The sequence below is a fragment of the Geotrypetes seraphini genome, chromosome 10 (assembly GCF_902459505.1).
Source record: "Geotrypetes seraphini chromosome 10, aGeoSer1.1, whole genome shotgun sequence".
Lineage (NCBI taxonomy): Eukaryota > Metazoa > Chordata > Amphibia > Gymnophiona > Dermophiidae > Geotrypetes > Geotrypetes seraphini.
In genome coordinates, this window is record NC_047093.1 from 110,225,154 (window position 1) to 110,245,489 (window position 20,336).

Below are 20,336 nucleotides of genomic sequence, written 5' to 3' on the forward strand. Positions count from 1 at the left end.
TTTTGAAAGTAACTGTGCGTCTTCCTCTTTTATCCTTCTTGAACAATAATGTCACTTTTTGTAAAATATTAGTCCTCTCTCATCTCTCTCTTCTCATTATGAATGTGTCATAAATGAAGTCTGCCGAAGTACAAAAACATGACCGTCACAATTGATTTCAAAGCTCAGAACATACTGTTCAATAATATAAAAAAGGAAAAAGCATCCCTCAACCAGTAATGCATGCACACACACACACAAACTTTGAGGAAAAATGCCAAAGTATGATACTTACTGCCCTGTGAGGTTCCTTCACCTGACGCAGCTTCAGTGTCTGCAGAGAGAGACAACGGAGATAGATTTTTACACTCCGTACTACATCTGTGCAGCCTCAGCACAGCTCTCTAGGAAGGATAGACCACGCCCTGACTTCCTTGAATCAAAATGATAAAGGATCATGGATACGATATTCTACTTTTCTGTGGTACAGCAAAGGCAGTTTATGTACGGTATATATTACATGCAGTTTTTGTACCTGGAACAATGAAAGGTTAGGTGATTTGCCCAGGGTCACAAAGAGCTGCAGTGGGATCTGAACCCAGTTCCCCTGATTCTCAGCCCATTGCACTAATCATTAGGCTACTTCCTCCATTCCAGCAATATGTCAGAAAGAAAGAGATTAGGTTCTTACCTTGATAATATATTTTCCAGTAGATAGGGATGGTATGCGGAACCATAGGGTTGTCCGTGACTGCTCATGAGTATTCTGCAGAAAATGTCAATCACAGCTTTTGAGCTCATATTCCTTCTCTCTAGTCACTGCTGTCCCCTTCAGTTCGTACCAAAGATGATGACAGCCCTAAAGAAGTCAACAGGAAAAGGAGGGTTATGGGGAATTCCCTGACATCAAGTGACTGATCTGCTCAGATGAATTTTAAAACAAACACTGAACGAATGGTAATGGAGCTAAAACATTAACAAACCTCAGAGAAGAACAACGAATGTAAGAAAAATATTTCCCACAACTGATGTATGCAGAAGAGATAGCTTTATACATCCATCTGGAGATGGTAGCTTTGGAAGCAAGTCTGTTTCGTCTCGCCTGATTGGTAAACACGAAAAGATGATCTGAGAGATGAAACCCATTGGTCACCTCCAGGTAATGCAATACTACTCTTTTGACGTCCATAGTCTCAGGGCACCCTTCAGGAACCTATGTCCAGGTGGAATACAAGTGAAGCTCTCTTCTCTTGGTACCGGAAACAAGAGAGTCCTGCTAGGGACACCACTGCCATTCCGTTTTCAAGGCCCTCCTACAGGAACACCAATATGGATGAGATGGGGGCATTGCCTGACTCCAACCTTTCTCTGCTGCACAAGGGCTTAAAACATCTCCCATGCATTAGCATACACTGAAACCATTGGGGCGGGGATCCAAGATGGCTGCCGCTATTTGAATGCTGCCAGGACGCCTGAGAGCGTTTCTCTCATACCTTTCCATGATGCCGAAAAGAAGGGGCAGAAGCGTTGGTGGTGCCTCCCAGCAATTGGTGCCCACAGTTCCTACTGTCGAGGACATTTTCAGACACCTGCAAATGGAGCAAACTACTTCGGGGAATCGCTCGATAAGAGTACCGGCAGAGAGGAGTGCTTCGGCAGAAACCCACGGGCTAGACGTCACTCTGAGCCCCGACGTCAGGACGCCTCCCCTCCAGCCGTTGCCGCTGGGAACCAGCTCACCGCGAGAGGAGAGTGTGTCCGAAGAGGCAGTATTCTCCCCTCGAGAGGCCAGTGAATCGGAGGGCTCACCGCAGGAAATAGCTCAAAAGGACTTGCTTCTTTTGGAGAAACCAGCAACCGGATCATCTTTAGCTATGGAGGAACAAGGCACAGGGGAGGTAAACCAATCATCTGAGCCTGCTTACTCTATACTAATAGTTCCTTTTGCTCTAGTTAAGCCCCCAGAAGTTACACTAGACTCACTTTGGGAATTAGTTTTGGCATTGGGGAATTCCTTGAATCCTCAAATTAAAAATCTAGATAAAGAATTGAAAGACCAGAAAGAAGAAATAAATACTTTGAAAGAGGATATTATATTATTGAAATCAGACATGCAAAAAGAAAAGAAGGACATAAAAATGATTGGAAGCCATCATGATTTACTTGTAAAGGATAATTTGATTATAAGGAGAAAATTGGAAGTACTTGAAAACAATAATCGTATTAATAATTTACGCTTAATTAACTTTCCAAGAGTTCCGTCAATTTCCCCAAGTGAAATGATAAAGCGTTACTTTCTGGAAATACTTAAAATTCCTGAGAACTCTTTACCACCTTTGTCAAGAGTGTATTATTTACCTACAAAGACTCATGATTCTCAGAATAAAGAAGGTGTTGGGAAACCTCAGGAAAGTTCCCTGGACGTTTCCGTTTTATTGGAACAATCAGATAGAGAAGTGGCTATCTCAGCCACTCTCTTATTGTCTGTGGCTCTGGCTCCAGACAAAGATTGGATCCTTAAACTTTTCTTTAAAAATAGATCCAGAGACTTCCTGGGTTTCCATATCCAAATTTTTCCTGATGTCTCTAGGGAGACTCAAAAGAGAAGAAGGGAATTTCTATTATTGAAACCAGGTGTGACTCAAATTGGAGGTTTATTTTTCCTTAGATATCCTTGCAAATGTGTAGTGAGGTATCGTACTTTAAAATATGTGTTTTTTGAACCGGCTCACTTGATGGCTTTCCTCTCTACTAAGCGCCTTGAAATGGAATAATATCTACGTCCAAGTAATAATTTAGCTCTATTTCAGCATCAGATAATGAGCTTTCTTGTTTATTATTAGATAGTTCAATCACTCCTATTCTTCAATCATGGATCCTAATTTTGAGGACTAGTGTGTGATTAAGTAGAGAAATAATTTCCTATTATAATTTGATTTATTTTCTGGATGGAAAGTAATTCAAACATGTTATCTTAATTACACTTTCTGTACAAGATGATAAGCTTGTTAAATAACATGAAAACTTATTTTAAAAAAAAGAAACCATCATCAACTTTTGGGCTCTAAGAAGGAAAGTAGCAATGACTACTTCTGAGAATCCATTTTGGACTAGTGCTGCTCACTCAACAGCCATGCTTAACACCAAAGCGTCCCAGATCTTTTAGGGCAATCATCCCCTGCAAGATTAAATCTGGATACACTTGGGAGTATGAGACTTCGCTCCTTATATGAGATCCACGTACCATGGGTGCCTGGGCTAATCTGTTGTTACAAGAACTGTTCATATGTGATGAGCTATCCGGTGGATCACCCGACCTATCATGGGCCAAGGGGGAAACAAGTGCAGTAGCCCGGTCTGTGGCCATAGCTGAACCAGGGGTTCTAGCCTTGTACAACTGAAGAACCAATCCGCTTTGTTCTTTCAGTTGCCATACGGACAAACGTCAGATGACCCCATCTTCTCACAATGGCATGGAATGCTTTCAGAGACAACGTCCACTCTCCTGGGTCAAATGTCTATCTGCAGACACAATCTGTTTGAACATTGTCTACCCCAGCCATACATGCTGTAGAGATTGCCTGCAGATGTATTTTTGCTCAACAGAACAATTCCTTCACCTCCTGTCAGAGCAGAGGACTCCTGAATCTTCCCTGCCTGTTGACATAAGCCACTTCCATGGCACTGTTAGAAAAGATTCTGACCGCTTTGCCCTCCAGAAATGACTGCAGTAAGAGCAGCACCCTCAAAGTTCCAGTCTCTTTGGCCTTGTGCTGTACTTGGCTTCTACAATCCAGAGGAGCAGAACATTCAGGGAGTCTCTCTGAGGTGAAATCAGCAACACAGAAATGAATCCTTGACGGGGGAACCTGTGTGCCCTTGTTCAGGACACCACCTCTATCGTGGCCACCATTGACCCAAGGACTTGTTTATTTTAAAACACTTATATTCTGCAAATCACAAAAATCTATGCAGATTACAGGAAACATACAAATAAAATGTTACAAACTAACAAAACTAACACTCAAGCACTTGCAGATAATGCCACATTGTAAGCCCTGGCTTGGTCAACAGGTAATCTGACTACAAAGCTTCTGTTTGCATGCTTCTCGAAGAAAGACCCGACCCACTGCCATGTTGAATAAGACTCCCATATATTCCATGGACTGTGTTGGAACCAGGTGGCTCTTTTGAAAGTTCACAGTTCATCCCAGACTCTACAGCATCCCCACAACTGCTGTTACTGCTTTTTCTCCTTCCAGTCACCATTCTGAGAGCAATCATCTAAGTATGGGTGCACCTGCCAACCCACTCCGCAGAGATGAGCTGCCACCATCACCATAACCTTGGTGAATGTTTGGGGCACTGTTGTTAGCCCAAAGGGACCTGCTGGGAAATTGATAGTGATTTTCCAATATATGGAATCTGAGGAACTTCCTGTGTCCCAAGAAGATGGAGAAGTGAAGGTAAGCTTCTGTCAAATCTAAGGTGGCTAAAATCTCTCCTAGCTCTACCGCTGCCATGATAGACGGAATAATCTCCATTCAAACCCAAGGTACTCTCAGGGCCATGATGACATTTGATATCCAGGATAGGCCTCCACTCCTCACAGCCTTTCTCTGGCATGACAAAGAATATGGAGTATCTGTCAGAGCCCAAGTTGTATGAAGGAACTGGTTCAATGGCTTGGTTACCTAGTAAACTCTGTAGCGTTGCTCAGATCTTTTTTGCTTTATCAGGCTGGCCTGCTGGTGAATCTACAAACCAGTCAGAGAGGGTGTGCAAATTCTATCTTGAAACCCTATCCGATAATCTCCAGGACCCAGTGGTCAGACGTTATCAGTTTCCAAGTCCCCAGAAAGTACGAGAACCAACTTCCAATCTTTACACTAGCAGAGGGAGAGCTGCCATTATTGTGATTTTTTTGGTTGGCACTGTGGAGAGGGAACCTGACCCTTGGTTTTTCCGGTTCTCAGAGAATTTCTTCCTGGAGCCTTGAAAGTCTGTCTGGGTAGACTCCTGTGGAACACTGGAGAGAGCTATGAAAGGACCTCCAGCTCTAGCCTCTAGGTGCTTGGGGTCTGCTGTTTAGTAAAGATCTTGTACACTGGCCATAAGATCATCCAAGCCCTTGACAAACAGCATTTGTCTCCTGAAAGGAAGCCTGTTCAGCATTGATTGATTTTAATTATTTATATGCCACATATCCTACAATTCTATGTGGATTACAAATTATTCAGGTACTCAAGCATTTTTCCCTAAACTGTCCCAGCGAGCTCCCACTCTTATCTACATTACTTCAGAGGTCAAATCATGCACCCATTGCCTGATCCAAAGCATACAATTGACAGCGATAAAAACTTTCCCTATAACGCAGATTTCATCAGAGTGTATCTGTTAGTAGTCTGTTCCTGCCAGCACAACCTGAGGAAGCTTCTCAGAGTCTTTCAGGTTCTGTTTCTTAGCCTAGAATGACAGGCGCATGCCATGAAAGATACTGTGGCTACAGCCTTATCCCCTAAGACTAAAACTTCAAACTACCTCTGGAGGACCATATTCACTCTGCAGTCCTGTGAGTCCTTCTTCGATTGGTAGGGAAGAGCTTTTGGTCACCTGGTCTACCAGGGATTCCACCATTGTCATTGAAAACATTTACTAGAATTCCTGATCCATGGGCTACAGTTTAGCCATGTTTTTAGCTACCCTAAAGGAGCCTTGAAGAGTATACCAGGGCTCTATGTCTGGATGCCATGGAAAAGACGTGGGTTAAGCCTGGACCCCGCTCAGAAGAGAACTATAGAAAGATGGGGTTTGCGGAAGGTCTATTTTCAATTCTTGGAGGGACTCGGTAATGATCTCCAGTATAGAAGTGGACTTAAAATGTTGATGAATGGAGGGATGCTCTCTCTCATCTATAGTCAATACCTCTTGGTCTTCTGGATGGGAGGCTGTTTCTCCCATCAGAGAAGCCTCACTTTAGGACAGTAAAGGGATCAAATATAGTTGACTCCACTTAAATGCACGCCCTTCAGAGTGGGTCACCACATATGCTTAAATGGAGTATGCACTTAATAGGAGTACCACTTGATAGTCATGAAAAATTACAGAACGTTATAGTCAAATGCAATAAAACTTTTATTCAACCAAAAACACACCAAATACAATGTAATATGGTACAGTTGTAGAAACAGCACTGTTCGCTCTAATGCAATAAAACGTTTTTTAAAACATTCTACTAAAATAATCAGTCATTGTTTTCTGCACGCACATTGCATGATTCAGGCTGTGTATCTGACTACTGATACTGTAAAACTGTTCATAGTCATGACAGCCATTTATCTCCAGAAAACAATGCAGCGTGTGTAGGGACTTCAGCGCGTCTGAGGAGGAAACAATCTCTGCAGGTGGTTCATTAGTCATGATGATAGCAGCAGTATCTCCATCATCATCATACTCTTGGTTGTCTGCAGTGAACTTTATGACTGTACAGATATCAGAATTAGAGCTGTCAGATGATGTAGGCAGATCGTTGTCAACGGCGACTGTGACAAGAGTCCACTGGGAGTTCTATGGACAAAGTGTCTGCTTCAGTTGTCTCATCAGGCGCGCAAATGAAGCTCGCCTGTCAATAGCAATTTGAAATCATTGATGATGAGACTCGACGCCATGCCTCCTATACCGTTTGAAGAGAGTTGAGCACAATCATTTTTCTAACCAGCTCAGCAGCTCGGGGGATGGATTCCATGCTTATATCAATCACTGCCATTACATATCATAAGGTGAGTGACCTGTAATGACGTCTGAAGTTTGCGATTATCCCTTGGTCCATCGGCTGGATCAAAGAGATCGTGTTTGGCGGCAGAATCACGAGTTTCATGTTGGTTAGTCTTACATCATTGCTGTGTGCTGCAGTTATCACACAGCATTACAATGTGCCTCCTACGCTTTCTCATCAGATTGTCAAGCTTCTGTAACCATTCAATCCACAATGTCGCTGTCATCCAGGCGTTTAATGTTTTTGAAGCACCGAGGATTTCGATTCTTCCCAAACACCAGTGGCTCGAGCTTTTCACTACCATCCATATTGCAACTGAGCAGCGATGTCAATCATTCCTTTGGCACTTTGAAGCCAACAGCTTTGTTACGTTTGAAAGTTAATGTTCCATCAGGAATGGCATGCCAGTAGAGGCCCGTCTCATCAGCATTGAACAAAGTTAGACAAGTTTCTGCTGAACAAGAACGTGTGCTGGTAGGGCTAGTCTCACTTAGGGTGCTGATCTTAGACCAGAGGGCCGCCGCGTGAGCGGACTGCTGGGCATGATGGACCACTGGTCTGACTCAGCAGTGGCAATTCTTATGTTCTTATGTTCTTACATGGTTCATATGCACCAATGACTGATGGCAACACTTCCATGACCCACCTTTCAGCACCAAATTCATCTGCGTCTTGTTTTTCGCCATGCTGTTTCTTAAATTTTATGCCATTGCGAACTTGCCACCATCCATTTGTCGCTTTGAAGTCATCTACGCCCAGTTCTTCAGATAACTGCTACTTTCTCCATCAGCAGAGGTCCACTGATTGGTAGTTGTCAACTTCTAGCTTCTGCAAACCATCGCAGAAATGCCTGTTTAAAGTCTCCAGACTTCCCAATTCTTTTCCATTTTCTGGTAGGATTGCTGTTGTTTTGCCAGTCTTTCAATATCACTTGCTTTTTTTTGTAAATCCGAGAAACCTGGCTAGGATGAACGCTGTAATGTTTTGCAATTGAGACATGACTCTCCCTTTGGTCAAGTCTCTTTTAACACATTGACACATTCAGCCAAAGACAATTATTTTTCTCCACACGAACGCCTGGCTAGGCCTAGGCTGCAGTTCCGAAATATGTGGCTCATCCACGTCAGAACGTGTGAATGCAGTTAACCGGAGTGAAACGTGACTTGAGAGAATGGAGGTTGGACCTATAACATCTGTGGATTGTGTTCTTAACAGAAGTGCAATTATCCAGAGTTTATGTCCATTGACTTTAATGTAAAAAAAATCGGGACCATGCTGGATGACGTGCAGATAACCAAAGCATGCGCTTAACTGACGTGCAATTAGCTAGACTCGACTGTAGAAACATGATGGCAGATAAAGGCTAAATACCCAATCTAGTCTGCTCATCTGCAATAACCATTATCTCTTCCTCTCTCTAAGAGATCCCATTTACCTATCCCATGCCTTCTTAAATTCAGACCCAGACTCTGTCAACACTACTTCTTCCGGGAGACTGTTCCACATATCTACAACCCTTTAAGTAAAACAGTATTTCCTTAGATTATTCCTGAGCTTATCACTCCTTAACTTCATCATATGAACTCTCATGCCAGAGCTTCCTTTCAAATGAAAGACTCGACCCATGCACATTTACGCCAAGTAGGTATTTAAACATCTCTATCAAATCTCTCCTCTCCCACCTTTCCTCTAAGGTATGCATACTGAGATCTTTAAGTCTGTCCCCATTCACCTTATGACGAAGACCAGGCACCATTTTAGTAGCCTTCCTCTCCATCCTTTTTATATCTTTTTGGAGGTGTGCTCTTCAAAATTATACAGAATATTCTAAATGAGATCTCATCAAAGTCTTATACAGGGGCATCAGTACCTCCTGTTTCCTACTGACCATACCTCTTCCTATGCACCATAGCATCCTTCTAGCTTTCGCTGTCACCTTTTCAATCTGTATGGCCACCTTAAGATCATCAAATACAATCACACCCAAGTCCCGCTCTTCTGTTGTTCCTTCGAGTTTTTGTAGCCCAATTGCATGTCCTTGCATTTCTTAGCATTAAATTTTAGTTGACAAATTTCAGACCATTTTCAAGCTTCAAGCTTTCTTCATGTTATTCACACCATTAGGGGTGTCTGCTCTATTGCAGATTTTGTTATAATCTGCATAGAGGCAAATCTTACCTGACAGCCCTACAACAATATCACTTATAAAAATGTTAAAAAGAACAGGTCTAAGAACAGAACATTGAGGCAGACCACTTTCTTGAGAACAATCGTCATTGACCAATAACCCTCTGTCATCTTCCACTTAACCAGTTCTTGCCCCAGCCTGTCACTTTGGTACCCATCCGACGAGCACTCAGTTTATTTATTAGACGTCTGTGTGGAACACTGTCAAAGGCTTTGCTATAATCTAAATACTGTACACAACAGCTAACGCACTCCCTCTACCGAATTCACTGGTCACCCTGTCAAAAAAATTGATCAGATTTGGCTGACAAGACCTACCTCTAGTGAATCTTTGTTGCCTCTGGTCCTCTAATCCACTGGATTCCAGAAACTCCACCATTCTATTTTTAAAATGTTTCCATTAATTTGCTTACCACAGAAGTCAGACTTACCGGCCTGTAATTCGCAACTTCTTTCCTTAACTCCACTTTTGTGGAGAGGGACCACAACCGCACTTCTCTAGTCCTCAGGTACCACTACAGATTCTAGAGAAGCATTGAAAAGGTCAGTCAGAGGAGCCACCATAACGTCCCTAAATTCCTTCAGTACCTTCGGATGTAAACCATCCAGCCCCATTGCTTTGTCTACCTTTAATTTAGCTATCTCCTCATGAACACAACCCTCTGAAAATCGAACAGGGTCTACCACTCCTGCATCCCTATTCATATTTGTCTTCTGTAGTCCCATTCCCAGATCTTCAGCTGTGAACACAGAACAGAAATATTTGTTATGCAATTCAACTTTTTATCAGCTTCTATATATTCCTCCCCTTCACTTTTGTACTTCTTCCTATCAGTGATATACAGTCGTGTGAAAATGGGGTTTCAGGATCAATTTCTCCCCATTTTAACGTTTCAGCTATTTTTTCTTCCATTTGTATCTTTGCTTTCCTGATTACTCAACCAGCATCTCTTAACTTTCCTAGATATTTTTGCCTGTCTTCCTCTTTCTGTGATCTTTTGTAGTTTATGAAAGCTAACCTCTTATTCCTTATCTTTTCAGCTACTACTTTTGAGAATCAAAGCGGCCTTCTTTTCCTCTTACTTTTACTTACTTGCCTTACAAAAAGGTTTGTCGCTCTTACAATTACTTCTTTCAGTTTTGCCCACTGCATTTCCACTCCTTCCAGACGTTCCCATTCCGACAAAATTCCTTGATGTAATCCCCCATCCGAACAAAGTTAAGTTTTTTAAGTCTAGAAACTTTGCTTTTGAATAAGCCCTCTCTATACCCATCTATACCCATGCAGTGATCAATGGATGCCAGATGATCCTTCTCTGTAACATCAGAAACAGTTTCCCCTTTTGTAAGTAATAAGTCCAGTATGACCCCCTTCCCGCATGGTTCCATTACCAACTGCTGGAACAGTTCTCCTTGTAGAGAATCCAGGCTCTCCCTACTACTAGAAGACCCTGCAAGAGGGATACACCAAATCAACAACTGGCATGTTATAATCACCTATTAGGAAAACTTCTCCTTTTTTAGATATATTCTGAATGTCTACTATTAAATCACAGCCCATTTCTTCCTGTTTAGATATACAGTGGTACCTCGGTTTACGAGTGCACCAGTTTGCGAGTGTTTTGCAAGACGAGCAAAACATTTGCAAAATCGGTGCCTCGGAAAACAAGTGTGCCTTGATTTACGGGCGCCCCCCCAGGATCCAGCACCTCCCGCTCGTGTCGCGCCCCCCCTCCCCCGCCGCGATCCGGCATGCCTCAGGCACCCACCCACGCACCTGATCACATTCCTTACCCCCATTTGGCACCGGCACCAACTCACAGGACATTCTCGGAGATCCGAGAATCTCAGAGAGAACGGGAACCCGAAGGCCTTGAGCATGCGCAGATGCTCAAGGCCCAGCGCAAAGAAGGAGGCAGATTTTCGGGCACCGGCATGTCCTGTGTGTTGGGGCCGGTGCCGGTGCCAAATGGGTGTAAGGAATGTGATCGAGTGGGTGCCTGGGGCATGCCAGGATCGCGGCGGGGGAGGTGCGACACGAGCAGGGGGGGCGGATCGAGCGGGGGATTGCGGATCACGCGGGGGGGCCTTCATGAGCAGGGGTAGCAATGCTGGTTCTTGGGGGGGTAGAGCAGTGCTGCTGGCCTCGGGGGATGGGGTGGGTGGGAACGAATCAAGCTTTGATATACAAGTATTTTGGTTTATGAACATGCTTCTGGAACGAATTATGCTCGTAAACCAAGGTTCCACTGTATTCTGAATGTCTACTATTAAATCTCTGTCTACTTTTTCTTGTCTGTGAAGCAATCCTGTATATTATTACATTACATTATTACATTAGTGATTTCTATTCCGCCATTACCTTGCGGTTCAAGGCGGATTACATTCACACCAATGTATATCACACCAATGTAAATATATTCACCATTCCCTCTTTCTAAATTGATCCACAGTGCCTCTTCCTTGCCCTGCAGATCCTGCAATTGTGTCTGTGGCTTTAATATGATCTTTAACATATAACATTATTTCCTTCTTTTCTTGCTACCTTGTCTTTCCTGAACACAGATTATAGCCCGGTATAACTACACCTAGTCATGTTTCTGTGTGAACCACGTATCTGTGATTTCCCCTCTATCCAACTTATCTTCTTCTATCACAGCTTCTTGATCCAGAATCTTGTTTCCCATACTTTGAGCATTAGTATATACCACTTTCCAGACATTGCCCCTCTTTTTCCATCTGTGTAGAACTATTCAGTGATTTACTTACCTGAGGGCTTAAACTCACCAGGGGGCTTTGATCACCTTGTCCCATTACTTCTAGTTTAAAGCCCTCTTCAGTAGATTAGCCAGCCTGCCACTGAACACACTTCTTTCCTTCTTTGATAGATGTATATTATCCCTGCTCAGCAGCCCTTGGAAAATCATCCCAAGGTCCAGGGAGCCAAAATGCTCTCGATGACATCATCCATGTAACAACATATTCATCTCCAGGATGCATGCTTCTCTGACCTGGCCCTTACCCTCCAAAGGGAGGATGGATGAGAATACCACCTGAGCATCTGATTCATCTTCTCTACCACAGCTACAAAGTCACTTTTGATATGTTCGCAGGGGTACCTGGCAATATCGTTAGTACCAACGTGGATGAGCAGCATTGGATAATAGTTATCAGGGCTTGATGGTCTTGGCAATCTCTCCATAACATCTTGGATTTTGGCACTTGGCAGACAGCACACCTCCCATGTCATCATATCTGGTCTGCAGATGATACCCCTCAGAAGGGAATCGCCACCCCCACTACCTTAGGCTTTCTAGTGGTCATGGATCCAGCAATTTTAGGGATTTCAAGCTTTGGTCTTTCTATTTCCTGGGATGCACTCATCTGTTCCACTTCCAGGACAGCATGCCAGTTCTGCAGTTCAATGGAGGGTGGAGTCCCTCGGCACAGACTCTTCTTTCCCACTGCTGGAAATCTTTGACACCTCATGAACCGTTTCATCAATGTACCTGTTTCTCACAGATTCTTCCCAGTCTGGCCACCTCCTCTCTCAGTTCCTTCACTTTTTTAATGAGAGATTCAAGCTGAAAACAGCTTCCACATGGAACCACTACCCTCTGGGTAACATTTTCTGTCTGCACAGAGATAGAAGCTGTAACCTGAGCAGCAGATTTTGGCGACACGATATTTCCCAGCCATACTGTGGTTGCAAGTACTTACACCTGGAAGAATAAAGAAAGAACAGAAAAATCCTACCAAAGCAATGCCCTGTTCCTAGTTGGATGAAGCGCCAAAAAGGTTCTGCCTTGTAGTGGGCAGGTGGGAATTAACCTCAAGGGTCACCTGTAGAGTCTAATCTCTAAGAAAATCCTCTGAGTTCAGTCTCAAACCAAGAGGCGCTTTTAGTTAGGGTAAAAGGATTCACACCCCAGTGAAATACAGCACACTTGGCCTGACTGTAAGAGTTTTCCAGGCTTCTGACCCCTCGTCCTCCAAGTCCCTGTCTGATGGATCAACACAGTCCAGCATATCTTCCGCTTTCAGGGAGGAAGCGCTCTGAGTCTCCAAGAGATGTCTGCGCACTGGTCTGCTCACCTGCGGATTTGACCAGCAGATTTGATTGTGTATAAGCCAGACAGTGGACATTAATGAAACTGGGATAAAAGCCTGAGAGGACAAGTCTCCTTGCTTCAGTTCCTTGAAACAGTAGCTGGAACTGGAGGGATTCTCTGCCTCAAGATGCCATTTGGCTGCCACGCCAAGATCTTTGGGCTGCCAGTCAGACCTTAGACAGACTGAGCCTCTACCATCCTAGGACACGATGAATTCCAAAAGGAGGAGAGGGAGGCAAAACTGCAACCGGCACCATGAGCACCCCAAAGGACTGTTATTGATGTTCCTTATTTTAACTTTACTTTAAAGGAAGGTGAAGTCCATGCAGATATGAGTTGGTCAACATTCGAAAAGTTAGATTGGTTAGATTTCACTCAGCTATTTCAAAGATTATGTACAATCTTATTGTTGGTTGGACCCTTGTCCTCCAAATTTGATGTCAGTAGCCCCTTCACATTTTAAATTGAGATTATTTGAATGGCTTTCCGACTAGATATGGGAAAATTTCCTTCGGAAGATGGTAACATAATAATTACTCCGATACTTAAAAATATTAAAGAATCTGTTTCGCTACCATCTAATTACAAACCAGTTGCTTCAATCCCTTGTTTTGTAAAAATTATGGAAGGTCTTGTTCATTTTCAATTAACAAAATATTTAGAACAACATTCATTATTTCATAATTCACAATCAGGATTTAGATCTTTGCATAGTACCGAAACAGTAATAGCTGCTCTGTTAGACTACCTGAAGAACTTAATAAGCAAAGGTAAAAGTGCTCTGGTTCTTCAGTTTGATCTCAGTAGCGCCTTTGATCTAGTAGATCATACTAATATTTTAATATGCTTGAATGCTTTAGGATTAGATGGGAAAGTTTATTCATGGTTTAAGGGATTTCTGGAATCAAGAACCTATCAAGATAGATTCCAGACTCAACTCTCCTTTAGTTGGAAAAACCCATGCGGTGTGGGATCTCCATTATCACCTACATTATTTAATGTCTATCTCTCGTCCCTTGGTTTGTGTCTAAAAGACTTGGATATTAGATTATTTAGTTATGCCGATGACATAACAATAGTCATACCTTATAACTTGGTTCTATCTCAGATTTCTACCGCAATTGAAACTGTAATAGAAAGGATGAATCTTCGGATGCAACAATTTAAATTAAAGCTTAATTCTGACAAAACAAAACTTTTTGTTGCATCCCCTAGCAATCACTCATGAACTTTCTATTAAAATCCATTCAACATCTTACAAAATACACCCCACGATTAAAATATTAGGAATCGTTTTAGATCAACATTTCACGATGAAAAGTCAGATAGAAGCCATAGTACGCAAAAGTTATTTTACTTTATGGAGATTGCGAACAATTAGACCTTACTTAGAATTTTCTACTTTTAAGCTACTGGTTCAATCACTTTTACTGAGTCTCCTTGATTACTGAAATATCGTTTACTTATCAGTCACTAAGAAAGAGCTATCAAAACTATCATTAATTCAAAATACAGCAATTAGACTGATTTACGGATTGAAAAAATACGAACATTTAACGGTTTTATTATGAACTTCATTGGTTGCCTGTGGCGGCTCGGATTTTGTTTAAACTGGGCTGTTTTTGTTATAAGGTTCTTTATGGCTCAGCCCCAATCTATCTGACTGATAGCTTCATTATAGCCATACATAAAAATAGTAGAAAGACACATACTTTGTTTAATTTCTCACCCGTAAAAGGTTGTAAAAGTAAGAAATTCCTTAATCATGTTCTAGCATTCCAGGCAGCTTATCATGAAAAGGAATTTAATTCATTGCTGCTTTCCACTGATTCTTACAAATATTTCAGGAAAAAATTGAAAACCTATTTTTTCCTTAAATATTTGACTAATTAATCCATTTTTTCTATGTAATATGCTGTAATTAATAATTTTTTGTAAACCGCATAGAACTTTTGGTAATGAGGTTAACAAGAACATTGTAATGTAATGTAATGTTAACAGCTTGCGCTCAAGCTCCTGACCAAGTCAAAGAAGCAAGCAAATGCTGAGGGCCCGAACCCTGAGCTCCACAAATCTTCAGCAGGCTGGCTGCACAGGTTCCCAAAGGATTCACCTGCCAGCTGTAGACTAAAGTCTATTCATCTCCATGCAGGCACAGCAGTTCCTTGAGCCACGTAAAACTGCGAACCAACAACCACTGAAAAATAATAAAGAAATAAAGGTAGAAGATCAGAACTACACCTTTGTGCTTGCCTGCAAAAGGGGCAGCAGACACCAGAGAAAAGGAGTAGGAGCTGAAAAGCTGTGAGTGACATCTTCTGCAGAATGCTTGCAAGTAGGCATGGACAACCCAATGGTTCAGCATACCTATTGAACTGGAAAAGTCTGATAAAGAGGTCCAAACAGAGTCACGAACACTGTTTTTCATTTTAAAATATCCCTGGCTACCACTTTCTCTAAAGACATTCGCTCTCAACTAGCTATTCTAGCCATACACTTTTGAAAAGAAAAGTGCTACAGGAACATATTATTTAATTTGAAACAGAACATTACAAGCAGTCTCTAAAGTTGAAAGGGGATAGATTCCGTACAAACGTAAGGAAGTTCTTCTTCACCCAGAGAGTGGTATAAAGCTGGAATGCTCTTCCAGAGGCTGTTATAGGGGAAAACACCCTCCAAGGATTCAAGACAAAGTTAGACAGGTTTCTACTGAACAAGAACGTGCGCTGGTAGGGCTAGTCTCAGTTAGGGTGCTGGTCTTAGACCAGAGGGCCGCCGCGTGAGTGGTCTGCTGGGCATGATGGACCACTGGTCTGACTCAGCAGTGGCAATTCTTATGTTCTTATATTATTTCAAAAATTTTGTCTCCCATACTAATCTAAAAATAATCATTTTTAAGTAACAACATTGAAAGAAAAACTAAATCATATTTTTAAAAAGATGTCTATCCTTCAACTGGACAATTTTTTTAAATCAAGAATAATTCCTTACTTGTAATTGTTCTCACAAGTATTTTCAAAAATTCATACTAACATTAATGGCACCACAGAGGCACCACAGAAGAGCTAACCAAATTTCAATAATCTAGAATTTAAATCCTGATTACCTACCAACAACTAACCACTTGCTCCAACTAGGAACTCCCTTTTAATCTAAGGACCTGAATTATTTGCCTGTCTATTATCTACTATAATAATAAAATGGTAAGCGCACATGCGCACTCTAAAGCCGTGTTCCCTGATCCGTCGTGATGTGGCCACAAGAGTGCGCATGCGCGCTTATATGTCACCACTCAACAGTCTCCTCTTTTTCCGGCCCGGCCCGCTGAGAGGGCGAGTGGCACTGGCACCGGGGGAGGGGGAGGGGGGACACCAGTTCAGCTCAGCCACTCCGTCTCTGCCGTCTCAGCAGCCCCTGAAGCTCCTCAGCAGCCTGTCCCACCCCCTTGAGAAGAGCTCCCAATGGCGGCGCTGCTGCTGGTGGCGCTGCTCCCGCTGCTGTGCACGAGTGACGCGCCGGAGCTGGACCCCGCCTGTCAGCAGTGGATCGACCACATGGGGAATGGCAGTGGCTGACAGGAGGAGACAGAGATGAGATGATGGATTGATGGGAGATAGAAAGAAGGGAGATGCTGGACTGTTGGGGGATAGACAGAGGGGAGATTCTGCTCTGGTAGGGGGTGGGGTGAAGGAAAGGGAGGCCTACTGCTGGACAGGGAGAGCAGGAAGAGGTGCTGATGGACAGGGGGAGAAAAAAGGAAGGGAGGCCTACTGCTGCACAGGGGGAGCAGGAAGAGGTGCTGATGGATAGGGGGGGAAAAAAAGGAAGGGAGGCCTACTGCTGGACAGGGGGAGCAGGAAGAGGTGCTGATGGACGGGGGAAAAGGAAGGGAGGCCTACTGCTGCACAGGGGGAGAAAAAGGAAGGGAGGCCTACTGCTGCACAGGGGGAGCAGGAAGAGGTGCTGATGGACAGGGGGGGAAAAAGGAAGGGAGGCCTTCTGCTGGACAGGGGGAGCAGGAAGAAGTGCTGATGGATAGGGGGGAAAAAAGGAAGGGAGGCCTACTGCTGCACAGGGGGAGCAGGAAGAGGTGCTGATGCATAAGGGGGGAAAAAAGGAAGGGAGGCCTACTGCTGCACAGGGGGAGCAGGAAGAGGTGCTGATGGATGGGGGGGGGGAAAGGAAGGGAGGCCTACTGCTGCACAGGGGGAGCAGGAAGAGGTGCTGATGGACAGGGGGGAGGTAAAACAAAGGGAGAAGGGCTGCTGCTAAATAAGGGGAGCAGTGAAGGGGTAGTGGTGGACAGCCAAAACAAAGAAAGACAGAAATACAGAAAGCAGCTAAGGAGACAGAGAAAGAAAAAAATAAAGACAGACACACACACATATATTCTAGCACCCATTAATGTAATGGGCTATAAAGCTAGTGAAGCATAAACGCTTAGTGAATCTGATAAGAACATAATAATTGCCATACTGGGACAGACCAAAGGTCCATCAAGACCAGTATCCTGTTTCCAACAGTGGCCAACCCAGGTCCCAAATACCTAGCTAGATCCCAAGCATTAAACAGATTTTACACTACTTATCCTAGGAATAAGCAGTGGATTTCCCCAAGCCATCTCAATAATAGAAACATAGAAAATGATGGCAGATAAAGGCCAAATGGCCCATCCAGTCTGCCTATCTGCAGTAACCATTATCTCTTCCTCTCTCTAAAATATCCCGTGCTATAGAAATTAGTAACCATTATCTCTTCCTCTCTGATCCCCACGTACCTATCCCATGCTATAGAAATTATCTATACCTCTTTTAAACCCCATTAAGCTAACTGATTTCACCACATTCTCTGGCAACGAATTCTCTTATTCCCCCCATCCAGCATATGCCTTTTTCTTTCTCCCCTCATTCCATCCAGTATGTGTTCTCTTTCTCCACTTCCATTCAGCATCTGCCCTCCCCTCTCAACTGACATCCATCTGCCCTCTTCTCTCTCTCCCTTCTCTCCACTTCCATCATCTGCCCAACTGCCCCTTTCTCTCTCTCTCACTCCAAGCCTTCACCCCAGGCCCATCTCCCTCCCTTCCCCTCACCTTCGCGTGGGTCACCACTTACTCACATTATTCTTTGGAGGGTTTGCGGCCTATAACCCTCCCCACCACCACCTTCTCCTGTTCCTCCGAGGGTTTCCAACCTCTGCTCCTCCACTTCTCCCCTTCCGCTTCCATCCCATAGATGTGGCAAAGAACGCTCGTAAAGCCAGTGGGTTGCAAGATCAGCCACAGCACCTGCAAGCGGTGCTTGGCCTAAAGCTTCCCTCTGATGCGAACTGCCCAGGTAGAAACAGGAAGCTGTGTCAGAGGGGAAGCTTTGGGCTGAGCACCGCTTGTAGGTGCTGTGGCTGATCTTGCTGTCACCGGGGGGGGGGGGGGAGGTGAGGCCCAATCTTTCTGTCATCGGAGGGGGGCCCGATCTTATTCTTTATTCAAAGTATTTGATTAAACGCTTATCCAAAAGTACAAAGCGTTGAACAAAATTTAAAAATTACAGAAAGACAGACGTGTCTGCAATATAAAACATGGGGGGGGGGAGGGGGACCCGATCTTGCTGTCATCAGGGGGGAGGTCCGATCTTGCTGTCATCGGAGGGAGGCCCGATCTTGCTGTCATCAGAGGGGGGTCCGATCTTGTTGTCATGGTCGTTTAAAAAAAAAAAAAAATGGAAAGATGACAGTGAGTGGGCCTCCCCTCACAATTTCGGGCCCTAGGCACATGCCTCCATTAATCCGGCCCTGAATACACTCCCTCACTTTTATTTTTAAAGTTATCTTCCCTTTCCACCTTCTTGCAACAATTTTGTCTCCCTCTGCAATCTTTTTTCTAACACATCATTCTTCTTACTCATTTTTTTCTTCTCAGCCTCACTTTCCCCCCAACGTTACTCATCTCTTTCTTTCCTCCCTTCCATGATGTAGCAGATTATTCTTCAAGACATACAGGCATTGCTGAACCTGTCCTTCAGAAACCCAGTAGACTATGCTCTACCAGGGCTGCATCTCACAGCAGTTTCTGCTATTCAGTGGAATCAGTTCCACTAGAAGTCTCTCTCAATCCCCTCCTGGAGGCACAGTTAACTAGATGATTTTTCAGAACCATCATAATGAATATGCATGAGATAAGATTAGCATACAATGTATTTCCAATGTATTCACTGTATTATCCCTGAACCCCAAAAGGCTAGGCATTCCTCCAGGACAAGTTTGAGAAACACTATGGGCTAGATTCACTTTGCGACCCAATTTTCCTCTAGCATCCGTTAATGTTAACAGGCTTAAACACTTGTGTAAATATAAATATATATACATTTAATTTGTTTTCTATCCTGTTCTCCCCAATGAGCTCAGAACGGGTTACAGGATAACATACATAAAATACAGTCAAAACAGGTTACATTTTGCCATATTTACAATACAATGTATTCATGTTTAACAGTGATTATATGATTGGGCCGAACAGTTATTAACAGTCACCTCCCCATTCCCCAGTCTCCCACTGGGCTCTGTTATAACAACACAATACTGTTAACAACAAACACATTCTGTTAAAACACATGACCAGGTCCTTTCAGACTCCTCCTGGTCATCACCGGGTCATCCTTGGACTCCATTCTCCTCCAAGTCCCCACTGACCCTCATTAGCCCTTCGGGTCTTCAGGCAGCTTCCGGTGCCATTTACTGGTCTCTCCACCGGATCAGACCTTTGTCCAACGTTCTCACAGGTCTATCAGGATGCTTTCTCTTGGGGTACTCTGAAAGCTTCCGGTGGCATTTACCGGTCTCTCTTACGGTTGACACCAGACCCTCCACTGGTCACTCATCAGACCCCCTCAGCCTTGGATTCCTCCAGCTTGTGTAGCTGCATCTTGTGGGGCCACCACCAGTCCCTCTGCTTCCCAGCCTCTTGGGTTCTCACAGTTTCTAGAAACTTCACCGGTCCTACTGCTAGTCGTCAAGCCTCAGCCCCCTGGACATCAAGCTCTCTCATCTCTCCGGCTTCTCCTTCTTTCAAGCCCTTCCCTACCAGTCCCTCTCTGAGGACTCTCCCAGTTTATCTTCACTATATTCTGGATCTATTTCAGACCATAATTGTGGTCTAAGGAAGATTATCTATTTACCTGAAAAGTTTTAGTGTTGCAATGCAATGTTATTTTCTTCTGTGTTTCTGAAACAAGAGGTGTCTTGTGAATTCTATGAAAATTCAATAAAGAAAGAAAAAAAAGTATAGA

General features: G+C 43.6%; 1 protein-coding gene across 7 annotated transcripts in view; it reads right to left on the bottom strand.

The window, feature by feature from the left end:
* ZNF618 (zinc finger protein 618) overlaps positions 1-20,336 on the bottom strand; it is a 771,796-nt gene that overhangs the window by 423,278 nt on the left and 328,182 nt on the right. For 6 of the 7 annotated variants that reach the window (XM_033960461.1, XM_033960462.1, XM_033960459.1 and 3 more), the window contains one exon: positions 275-313. The exons of the other annotated variant lie outside the window; for it this stretch is intronic. In XM_033960461.1, coding sequence (XP_033816352.1) covers positions 275-313 — 39 coding nt within the window. The remainder of the gene's footprint in view (positions 1-274; positions 314-20,336) is intronic. 7 annotated transcript variants of the gene reach the window in all.